At 43.8% G+C, this 12,164-nt stretch overlaps 1 protein-coding gene across 2 annotated transcripts in view; it reads right to left on the bottom strand.

Moving 5' to 3' along the window:
• The window catches only part of LOC106589153 (transmembrane protein 64), a 29,230-nt gene extending 17,624 nt beyond the window's left edge, over nucleotides 1-11,606 (bottom strand). Inside the window, exons 1-2 of one of the 2 annotated variants that reach the window (XM_014178854.3) lie at nucleotides 11,009-11,606; nucleotides 9,991-10,827 (exon numbers count right to left, since the gene is read on the bottom strand). In XM_014178854.3, coding sequence (XP_014034329.2) covers nucleotides 9,991-10,710 — 720 coding nt within the window. In that variant the 5' untranslated portion in view covers nucleotides 10,711-10,827; nucleotides 11,009-11,606. Of the gene's footprint in view, nucleotides 1-9,990 lie in introns of both variants that reach the window. The other variant, XM_014178853.3, reaches the window with a different exon arrangement.
• Nucleotides 11,607-12,164: the final 558 nt, after the last annotated feature.

Raw genomic sequence — 12,164 nt, 5'->3', positions numbered from 1 at the left:
TTGACCCGGGTTCGATCCCAGGCTGTATCACAGTCGGCCGCGACTGGGAGACCCATGAGGCGGCTCACAATTGGCCCAGCGTCGTCCGGGTTAGAGGAGGGTTTGGCCGGCCGGGATTTCCTTGTCCCATCGCGCTCTAGCGACTCCTTGTGGCGGGCCGGGCACCTGCAAGCTGACTTACGATCGCCAGCTGGACAGCGTTTCCTCCGACACATTGGTGCGGCTGGCTTCTGGGTTAAGCGAGCATTGTGTCAAGAAGCAGCTTGGCAGGGTCGTGTTTGAGGACGCTCTCGACCTTCACCTCTCCAGAGTCCGTAGGGGAGTTGCAGCGATGGGACAAGACTGTAACTACCAATTGGATATTACAAAATTGGGGAGAAAAAGGGGTAAAAAAATATTATAATAAATTCCCTTATGTCAAGATCACTACATAACAAAAGTTGTGTGGAGATCCGAGATAAAATGCATCATCCATTAATTTGTTGAGATGAACGATCCCCACCTCATCAAGGAGCCCTGTGATCACAATGCACTCGTGAGGTATTTAAGCCCTGAACGCTGCCTAACAAGCAGCTCCGTCTCCAGGGCTGCGTGCAACCCCCAAGACAACAGGCAATCAATCGTATGCAAGGAACAACGCAGCTAACTTGGCTAGTCTTGTGAGCTAGCAAATTCGGTAGTCTTGTTAGCTAGCTAGCTCCATTCCTGACAGGCTGATCAGAACAATGTACCCATCCTAGACCTAACATCTGGTGTGCCTGAGAGAGCAATGCTTCAATGATTAGTAGGGATGGGCATTAAACATTTGTTGACTTTTTTTAACCTTTATTTAACTAGGCAAGTCAGTTAAGAACAAATTCTTATTTTCAATCACAGCCTAGAAACAGTGGGTTAACTGCCTTGTTCAGGGGGCAGAACGACAGATTTGTACCTTGTCAGCTCGGGGATTTGAACTTGCAACCTTTCGGTTACTAGTCCAATGCTCTAACCGATAGGCTACGCTGCCGCCCCAGTTTGAGTACTGGCATGATTTTTTTTTTGCACTGAACAAATAAATGCAGATTAATCTACAGTGCATTCGGAAAGTATTCAGACCCTTTCACTTTTTCCACATTTTTGTTACCTTACAGCCTCCAGTCTTATCTTACCTTATTCTAAAATGGATTACATTTTTTGTTTTCCTTGTCAATCTACACACAATACCCCATAATGACAAAGCAAAAATAGGTTTTTGGAAATGTTACTAAAAAAAAATCACGGAAATATTACATTTACATAAGTATTCAGACCCTTTACTCAGTACTTTGTTGAAGCACCTTTGGCAGCGATTACAGCCTCCAGTCTTCTTGGGTATGACGCTACAAGCTTGGCACACCTGTATTTGAGGAGATTCTCCCATTCTTCTTTGCAGATCCTCTCAATCGCTGTCAGGTTGGATGGGGAGCATCATTGCACTGCTATTTTCAGGTCTCTCCAGAGATGTTCAATTGGGTTCAAGTCCAAACTCTGCCTGGGACACTCAAGGACATTGAGACTTGTCCCAAAGCCACTCCTGAATTGTCTCATTGTCCTTTTGGAAGGTGAACCTTCGCCCCAGTCTGAGGTCTTGAGCAGGTTTTCATCAAGGATCTCTCTGTACTTTGCTTCGTTCATCTTTTCCTCGATCCTGACTAGTCTCCCAGTCCCTGAAAAACATCCCCACAGCAAGATGCTGCCACCACCAGGCTTCACCGTAGAGACCGTGCCATGTTTCATCCAGACGTGGCTCTTTGCATTCAGGCCAAAGAGTTCAATCTTGGTTTCATCAGACCAGAGAATCTTGTTTCTCATGGTCTGAGTCCTTTAGGTGCCTTTTGGCAAACTCCAAGCTGGCTGTCATTTTAGAGGAGTGACTTCCGTCTGGCCACTCTACCATAAAGGCCTGATTGGTGGAGTGCTGCAGAGATGGTTGTCCTTCTGGAAGGTTCTCCCATCTCAACAGAGGTACTCTGGAGCTCTGTCAGAGTGACCATCGGGTTCTTGGTCACCTCCCTTCTCCCCTGATAGCTCAGTTTGGCTAGGCGGCCACCTCTAGGAAGAGTCTTGTGATTCCAACTTTCTTCCATTTAAGACTGATGGAGGCCAATGCGTTCTTGGGGACCTTCAATGTTGCAGACATTTTTTGGTCACTTCCCCAGATCTGTGCCTCGACACAATCCGTACTCTGAGCTTTACGGACAATTCCTTCGACCTCACGTCTTGGTTTTTGCTCTGTCAACTTATATAGACAGGTGTGTGCCTTTCCAAATCATGTCCAATCAATTGAATTTACCACAGGTGGACTCCAATCAAGTTGTAGAAACATCTCAAGGATGATCAATGGAAACAGGAATCAACTGAGCCCAATTTCGAGTCTCATAGCAAAGGGTCTGAATACCTATGTAAATAAGCTGTCGTTTTTATACATTTGAAATAAATACTAAACCCGTTTTCGCTTTGTCATTATGGGGTAGGTTGATGATGCATGTTTTATTTTTAAATACATTTTTGAATAAGGCTGTAATGTAACAAAATTAGAAAAAAAAGTCAAGGGGTATTTTTTGGGGTGCTGTATATGCCAACAGCAACAATGCCTAATTTATCATAACCATTACAGATAAGTTCTAATTGCTAAATTTCCCCAGGTATAATCAGTCAATAATTATTATTATTATTATTATTTTAAAAGGTGCCATTTGAGAATTCCTTAATTGAAACCATAATGAGCTGTAGTGTTACCTGCTTCACTCTGACAGGGTCACTCACAGCTGTGCTTTGCAAAAGATGTGATGTGAGATTGCTGCTGCTGCTTGTTTCCCGTTTTTCACACAAAAGATAAAACATAAGAAATATCTTGCTGCGTAAGAAAGAACTTGGTTTTTCATTGTAAGCTTAATTACTTGTGTGGCTGCTAGCCAAAACTGTGGTGGAAAAAGTACTCAATTGTCATATTTTAATAAAAAGTAAAGATACCTTAATAGAAAAGGACTCAAGTAAAAGTGAAAGTCACCCAGTGAAATACTAACTTGAGTAAAAGTAAAAGTATTTGTTTTTAAATATACTTAAGTACATTTTAGCAAGTCCAGTTACTTTTGATACTTAAGTACATTTTAGCAAGTCCAGTTACTTAAGTATCAACTTCCTTATATACTATTTTCTTATTTTATTGATGATGAGATCTTTATTGACACTGAGACATCATTTACAAACAAATCATGTGTTTAGTTAGTCTGCCAGATCAGAGGCAGTGTAAGGATGACCAGGGGTGTTCTCTTGATAAGTGTGTGAATTAGACCATTTTCCTTTTGGGTGTCAGGGGAAAATGTATGGTGTAAAGAGTACATTATTTTCTTTAGGAATGTAGTGAAGTAAAAAGTTGGCGAAAACATAAATACTAAAGTAAAAGTACAGATATACCCCCAAAAACTACTTCAGTAGTATTTCTACTGAAGTACTTTACACCACTCTAGCCAAATAGCTTTGAACTCTGTTGTCATCTGATCAAAATAAAGCTATTTTCTGATGTGTAGCAGTAATGTATTTCCTGTGAAGAAACACTATAGTTGCAAAAATAATTTAAAAAAAAACACTTGACTTTCAACATAAAACGTACGTGAAAGGTAGTCTCGAGGTTTTGCTGACCTGCGTTAGAATTACTCATGATAAGCTGCAGACCATACTATTTACCAAGATAATTTTTCTACATTTTCGTAGCTGTCCATTTACCACAAACCAACCAATTCTGGCACTAGGACCTCACTCAACGAGCTATACAGAGTCATACGCAAGAAATAAAATGTACATCGAGAAGCAGCGCTCGTGGCCGGTGAATTTAATGCAGGGAAACTGATATCCGTCTTACCGAATTTTTTTACCAGCATGTCACCTGTGCAACTAGAGGTAAAAAAAAAATACAAAAGAAATCTGGACCACCTTTACTCCAAACACAGAGGTGCGTACAAAGCTCTTCCTCACCCTCCATTTGGCAAATCTGACCACAATTCTATTCTCCTGATTCCTGCTTACAAGCAAAAACTCAAAACAGGAAGTACCAGCGAATACAGAAGTGGTCTGATGAAGCGGATGCTAAGCTACAGGACTGGTTCACTAGCACAGACTGGAATATGTTCTGGGATTCCACCGATGGCATTGAAGAGTGTACCACATCAGTCACAGGCTTCATTAATAAGTGCATCGACGACATCCCCAGTGAAAATCCCAACCAGAAGCCATGGATTACAGGCAACATACACACTGAGCTAGAGCTTCCACCTTCAAGCAGCAGGACACTAATCCCTTTATGACCTCGGACAAGCCATCCAAACATCAAAACGTCAATACAGTACGAAGATCAAATCCTACTATACTGGCTCTGATGCTCGTCAGATGTGGCAGGGCTTGCAAACTATAATGGATTACAAAGGGAAACCCAGCCGAGAGCTGCCCAGTGATGTGGGCCTACCAGACGTGCTAAATACCTTCTGTTCGCTTTGAGGCAAGCAACACTGAACCATGCATGAGAGCACCAGCTGTTCAGAACAACTTGTGATCTTGCTCTCCGTAGCCGATGTGAGTAAGACCTTTAAAACAAGGCAGCTGGAGAGATGGATTACGTGGACACGTACTCAGAGCATGCGCTGATCAGCTGGCAAGTGTCTTCACTAACCTTTTCAACCTCTCCCTGACTGTCTGTAATACCTACATCTTTCAAGCAGACAACCATAGTCCCTGTGCCCAAGAACGCAAAGGCAACCTGTCTAAATGACTAGCGCCCCATAGCACTCACATCTGTAGCCATGAAGTGCTTTGAAAGGCTGGTCATGGCTCACATCAACACCATCATACCAGAAACCCTGGACACACTTCCAATTCACATATCGCCCCTACAGATCCACAGATGACGCAATCTCAATCCACACTGCCCTTTCCCACCTGGACCCCAACATTAAGTTTGCTGACGACACGACAACGGTTTGCTTGATTGTGGACTACAGGAAACAGAGGAGCGAGCACACCCCCATCCACATCGAAGGGGCTGTAAGGGAGAGGGTCGAAAGCTTCAAGTTCCTCTGTGTCCACATCACCAATAACCTATATCAGGGTCAACACACACCAACACAGTCGTGAAGAGGGCACAACAACGCCTCATCCCCTTCAGGAGACTGAAAAGATTTGGCATGGGCCCTCAGTTCCTCAAAAAGTTTGAGAGCTGCACCATTTAGGAGCATCTTGACTGGCTGCATCACCACTTGGTATGATATCTACTTGGCATCCAACCGCAAGGCGCTACAGAGGGTAGTGCGTACGGCCCAGTATATCACTGGGGCCGATCTCCCTGCCATCCGTAGACACCTGAAACTCCACCTCTTTAAGGAATACCTGGGATAGAATTAAGTAATCTTTCTAACCCCTCCCCCCCAAAAAAAGATATAGATGTACTATTGTAAAGTGGTTGTTCCACTGGATATCATAAGGTAAATGCACCAATTTGTAAGTCGCTCTGGATAAGAGCGTCTGCTAAATGATGTAAATGTAAATGTAATCCAGGACCTCTATACCAGGCGGTGTCAGAGGAAGGCCCTAAAAATTGTCAACACTCCAGCCTCCCAAGTCATAAACTGTTCTCTCTGCTACCGCACAGCAAGCCGTAGTGATGCACCATGTCTGTAACCAACAGTACCTTGACCAGCTTCTAACACCAAGCCATACGACTGCTAAATAGTGAGATAAATAGTTAACCAATAGATACCCGGACGATCTGCATTGATCCTTTTTGCTCTAATTATTTTAACTCATCACATACGCTGCTGTTACTGTCTATTATCTATCCTTTACCCCTACCTACAGTATACTGCTGTTACTGTCTATTATCTATCCTTTACCCCTACCTACAGTATACTGCTGTTACTGTCTATTATCTATCCTTTACCCCTACCTACAGTATACTGCTGTTACTGTCTATTATCTGTCCTGTTGTCTAGTCACTTTATCCCTACCTAGGCTGTGTACATATCTACCTCAATTACCTCGTACCCCTGCACAGCGACACGGTACTGGTACCGCGTGTATAGACGGGTTGGTTGTTTATCAACAAAACCGACGTGTGAGCAACTATGGGGCAAATCAGACGGGGTTGGCTTTGACTGTTGACAACATCTAAGCTATACATTTAATCTACAATGTTTATTGAAAATAGAAAATACATTTGCACAATAAGCACGTCTCTCAAATACATTGTTACAGTTAGCTAGCTAGCACACTTAGCTAGCCGTTACACTTAGCTAGCTAGCTAGCCGTTACACTTAGCTAGCTAGCTAGCCGTTACACTTAGCTAGCTAGCTAGCCGTTACACTTAGCTAGCTAGCTAGCCGTTACACTTAGCTAGCTAGCTAGCCGTTACACTTAGCTAGCTAGCTAGCCGTTACACTTAGCTAGCTAGCTAGCCGTTACACTTAGCTAGCTAGCTAGCCGTTACACTTAGCTAGCTAGCTAGCCGTTACACTTAGCTAGCTAGCTAGCCGTTACACTTAGCTAGCTATCACGCCGTTACACTTGGCTAGCTATCACGCCGTTACACTTGGCTAGCTATCACGCCGTTACACTTAGCTAGCTAGCTAGCCGTTACACTTAGCTAGCTATCACGCCGTTACACTTAGCTAGCTAGCTAGCCGTTACACTTAGCTAGCTATCACACATCATTTATACGACGGTCAGCTAACCCATCTATATAGCCATGTTATCCGTATTTCTCTTTTCTCTCTGCATTGTTGTGAAGGCCTGTCAGGAAGCATTTCACCGTTATGTCTACACCTGTTGTCTACCAAGCAGTTGACGAATAACATTTTCATTTGAAATGCCACGTTTCTTAATTTTTTTGGCATGCTTTATTTGTACAGTCTAATTGCTAGCCTGCGTGGGTAGAAACATGCTTGTGCCATCATGCCACGCTATGATATTTACATGTTAGGCATGACTGACAAGGAGTTGACGTGATAATTACAGACAGACGTGGGACCATGCTACCTCATTGCAGATGCACAACAACCGATTCCATTCATTCAGATTACTAGGATCAGAATGAAAGGGGAGTCGTCAGAGAGGTTAATCAATAATTCAAACAGTGATTGGAGGGCAAGTGCGTCAGGTTACAGAAAAGACTGAGGTGGCAGCAATATCCTGTCCTTGGTGTGGAGAGACAGACGAGATATCCCAAAATAACACCCTAAGTAGTGCACTACTTTAGACCAGAGCCCTATGGGACTAGGGTGTCATTTGGGATCCACGCCAAGTCGTTTGACTGTCAAGTGTAGGCCTAGTGTTAACACTGTCTAAAAGTGTCCTTTTGTAAAGGCAGTGGGGTATGTATTAGAGACAAGACCCAGATAAATGTATGACAATAGGTGTAACCGATGTGAAATGGCTAGTTAGTTAGCGGTGGTGCGCGCTAATAGCATTTCAATCAGTGACGTCACTCGCTCTGAGACCTGAAGTGGTTGTTCCCCTTGCGTTGCAAGGCCCGCGGCTTTTATGGCGCGATGGGTAACGATGCTTCGTGGGTGTCAGTTGTTGATGTGTGCAGAGGGTCCCTGGTTCGAGCCCAGGTTGGGGCAAAGAGAGGGATGGAACCTACACTGTTACATAGGCCCTACATATCCTGAGAACTGGAGTACAGCTTATAGGCCAATAACTTGCTGAACAAACTGGAGTACTGCTTATAGGCCAATAACTTGCTGAACAAACTGGAGTACTGCTTATAGGCCAATAACTTGCTGAACAAACTGGAGTACTGCTTATAGGCCAATAACTTGCTGAACAAACTGGAGTACTGCTTATAGGCCAATAACTTGCTGAACAAACTGGAGTACTGCTTATAGGCCAATAACTTGCTGAACAAACTGGAGTACTGCTTATAGGCCAATAACTTGCTGAACAAACTGGAGTACTGCTTATAGGCCAATAACTTGCTGAACAAACTGGAGTACTGCTTATAGGCCAATAACTTGCTGAACAAACTGGAGTACTGCTTATAGGCCAATAACTTGCTGAACAAACTGGAGTACTGCTTATAGGCCAATAACTTGCTGAACAAACTGGAGTACTGCTTATAGACCAATAACTTGCTGAACAAACTGGAGTACTGCTTATAGGCCAATAACTTGCTGAACAAACTGGAGTACTGCTTATAGGCCAATAACTTGCTGAACAAACTGGAGTACTGCTTATAGGCCAATAACTTGCTGAACAAACTGGAGTACTGCTTATAGGCCAATAACTTGCTGAACAAACTGGAGTACTGCTTATAGGCCAATAACTTGCTGAACAAACTGGAGTACTGCTTATAGACCAATAACTTGCTGAACAAACTGGAGTACTGCTTATAGGCCAATAACTTGCTGAACAAACTGGAGTACTGCTTATAGGCCAATAACTTGCTGAACAAACTGGAGTACTGCTTATAGACCAATAACTTGCTGAACAAACTGGAGTACTGCTTATAGGCCAATAACTTGCTGAACAAACTGGAGTACTGCTTATAGGCCAATAACTTGCTGAACAAACTGGAGTACTGCTTATAGGCCAATAACTTGCTGAACAAACTGGAGTACTGCTTATAGGCCAATAACTTGCTGAACAAACTGGAGTACTGCTTATAGGCCAATAACTTGCTGAACAAACTGGAGTACTGCTTATAGGCCAATAACTTGCTGAACAAACTGGAGTACTGCTTATAGGCCAATAACTTGCTGAACAAACTGGAGTACTGCTTATAGGCCAATAACTTGCTGAACAAACTGGAGTACTGCTTATAGACCAATAACTTGCTGAACAAACTGGAGTACTGCTTATAGGCCAATAACTTGCTGAACAAACTGGAGTACTGCTTATAGGCCAATAACTTGCTGAACAAACTGGAGTACTGCTTATAGGCCAATAACTTGCTGAACAAACTGGAGTACTGCTTATAGGCCAATAACTTGCTGAACAAACTGGAGTACTGCTTATAGGCCAATAACTTGCTGAACAAACTGGAGTACTGCTTATAGACCAATAACTTGCTGAACAAACTGGAGTACTGCTTATAGGCCAATAACTTGCTGAACAAACTGGAGTACTGCTTATAGGCCAATAACTTGCTGAACAAACTGGAGTACTGCTTATAGACCAATAACTTGCTGAACAAACTGGAGTACTGCTTATAGGCCAATAACTTGCTGAACAAACTGGAGTACTGCTTATAGGCCAATAACTTGCTGAACAAACTGGAGTACTGCTTATAGGCCAATAACTTGCTGAACAAACTGGAGTACTGCTTATAGGCCAATAACTTGCTGAACAAACTGGAGTACTGCTTATAGACCAATAACTTGCTCAAACGTAATTTTCTTATAGGTCTATATTTGCCAGAGTCAAGTTTTTACCCTCTTTCCCAGGTGGACATCCCTCCTTTTATAGATAAATACCTTGTCCTCCTAAGTGTGCAGGCTTGTGTTCCAACCCTGCTTGAACACACCTGATACTGCAAATCAGCTTCTCATCAGGACCTAGGCTACATTAGCTGAATCATTGAAATATGTTGGAGCAGGGCTGGAACATCCACCAGGCTCTCCAGGAACAAGGTCGACCACCCCTGCAGACGTCTTTATAGCGCACTATGGGAACAGGGTCCCATTGGGGATCCATACATCTTGGTCCCGTTTCTCACTTGATCTGCAGACCACGGACACCACCAGCAACTTCACAGACCACGGACACCACCAGCAACTTCACAGACCACGGACACCTTCAGCAACTTCACAGACCACGGACACCTTCAGCAACTTCACAGACCACGGACACCACCAGCAACTTCACAAACCACGGACACCACCAGCAACTTCACAGACCACGGACACCACCAGCAACTTCACAGACCACGGACACCACCAGCAAATTCACTTGCAAGAAATGAGAAAGTATTTCAACCATACTCACTGAAAACACTGCATTCTGGAGTCCAAAAGGAATGGGTGTGAGTCTCGCTAAGGCCACAACTTTGAGTCCACTCCCCCCCTCCACCACCCGTATTACAGCACTGAGCTGTTCAGAGTTCCCCACCTTGTTGACCACCCAGTCCGTCAACAGTCTCTTACACACCAGGTGAGCCAGGAAGGTACCTATGAGCACCCCCACCATGACCAGCCCCATACCCAGCACGAAGCCGTACAGGTACCCCGCAGCCACGTTCAGTACGATGTAGCCCCAGCCGAATGGGAAGGACACGATGATCAGACCAACTATGAACAGCAAGGCTCCAACCAGGCTGTCCAAGCTCTCCACCCAGAGGAGAAGGTCCTTGAGGTACTGTCGGACGAGAGCCACGGAGGAGAAGCACACAGCTGTCAGAATGCACGCCAGGAGGGCGCTCTTGAAACAACACGTAGTAATACAACACGGGTGTCTGAAATCCCCGTTGGTGGCGCCGCCACCGGTGAATGACACGCCTGTGTCAACGATGCTCTCCGGGTCTCCGTCTGACTTCCCGACGGCGCCTCCTCTCTCGTCGAAGGCGTTGCATATCAAGTTGTCGATTTGATCGCAGTCGTCCGGGGTGGATCTCTGGAGCCAGCGGTTCAGCTGGATCTGTCCTTTGACAGCGGCGTGTTTCAGGACTTTTACGAAGACCTGCAGGGATTGTGGCGCCGGGCCCCACATGATTGTCCTTTCAACGGAGTCTCGGGAAGAGATAGCCAGTCGCTCTGATGGTGGTGTTCAGGTTAACGATGAGCGTTGTAACTTGAATAAGGCTTGAACATAAATCTAAAATGACAACTGAGAAAGATAAGTAGGGTTAAAAATGTGCTGACACACAGGAGGTTATCGATGGCTTCTGTGCTGCGGACCCATCACTTTATCAGTACAGAGGACAATTGTTTACATAGACTTCAAAAAAGAAAAATGATTCCGATCTGAGTTGCCATTTATATGAATCCTTGTCCAGTGTGACAGTTACCTTGTGTGTAATTGGGAGACATGCCAGTTCAATCACTTATGATTAACGTTCACATCGCCTAGGAGTCAAACGCCAGAAATCACTCACACCAGTGAATCACTGAGTTGAAAAAGCATCGGTCGATGAAAATCTGGAAAGCCGAGGAAGGGCAACAAACAAACTGATAAGAAAGTCACGTTATTTACAAAAAAAAAAAAACGTCAGATCATGCTTACTATTCGTATAGATACCAAAACGGTTGAAAGATAAATCCGTGCAAGACTTTTTTTTTGCAACTCTTCGGTCCTATTTAGCACAACGTTGCAGCAGGGGTGCTAGTCCACTGAGAGAGACTCCACTTTACAGGCTGCTGCGTGTGCAAAGTCCTGGAAATCCAGTTCAACGCGCGATTCCAACGCGCGATTCGCCCGGAAAAAAAAAAAATATCCTTATTTTTCTCTTCCCGGAGCAAAGTGACAACCGGAGCACCGACGTCAGTCTGACAACCCAACTACGTGTTATTTCTCGCTTCTCCCACAATAGTAAGTGCTGATAGACGCTACATGCTATTGATACACCAGATACTAATCTGTTTATTTCCCAGAATGCCAAGAACCAGACTACTGTCGTTCTGGCCCAATCAGACAACGAGCCTGGGACATCGCGAACACACAGAACGTTTACATTTTTTCAATGGATGGTTATAATAAGCATAATTGTATTATTAATTTGTATTTTATTTATCTCTATTAGTTATTATTCCTGTTTTTGTCCATTCAGTTGTTTTGTAGAGTCAGTACAGTCAACAAGTTCTGTATTTGAAAAACAGTTTGTGTTTTAATTATTTAGGTTCATAAATGTAAACACATGTTCACTTGATAGTTTCCATTATCAAGTGAGATTTCCTCAGATAGTTTAATGTTCTTCTTAGCAGACACAACTCAGTCTACAGTAGGTATTATGAACAAGATGTCTAAGTTCAGGCAAAGAAGAACAAGTCTGAATAGCCCCCTGGTCAAAAGTAGTGGCCGATTTAGGTAATAGGGGGCCATTTAGGACATAAACACTGATAAAACAAGTGGACCCCTCCTAAAGTTTACACTTTGATAAACCTAGAATGTGAATTATTATTGTATACAAAGTCTAAATCACATTTCCCCATAAATACATTGTGATC

The sequence above is a fragment of the Salmo salar genome, chromosome 27 (assembly GCF_965601325.2).
Source record: "Salmo salar chromosome 27, fSalSal1, whole genome shotgun sequence".
Classification (NCBI taxonomy): domain Eukaryota; kingdom Metazoa; phylum Chordata; class Actinopteri; order Salmoniformes; family Salmonidae; genus Salmo; species Salmo salar.
Note: the sequence above shows the minus strand (reverse complement) of the source record. Positions and strands in the feature narration are given on the sequence as shown.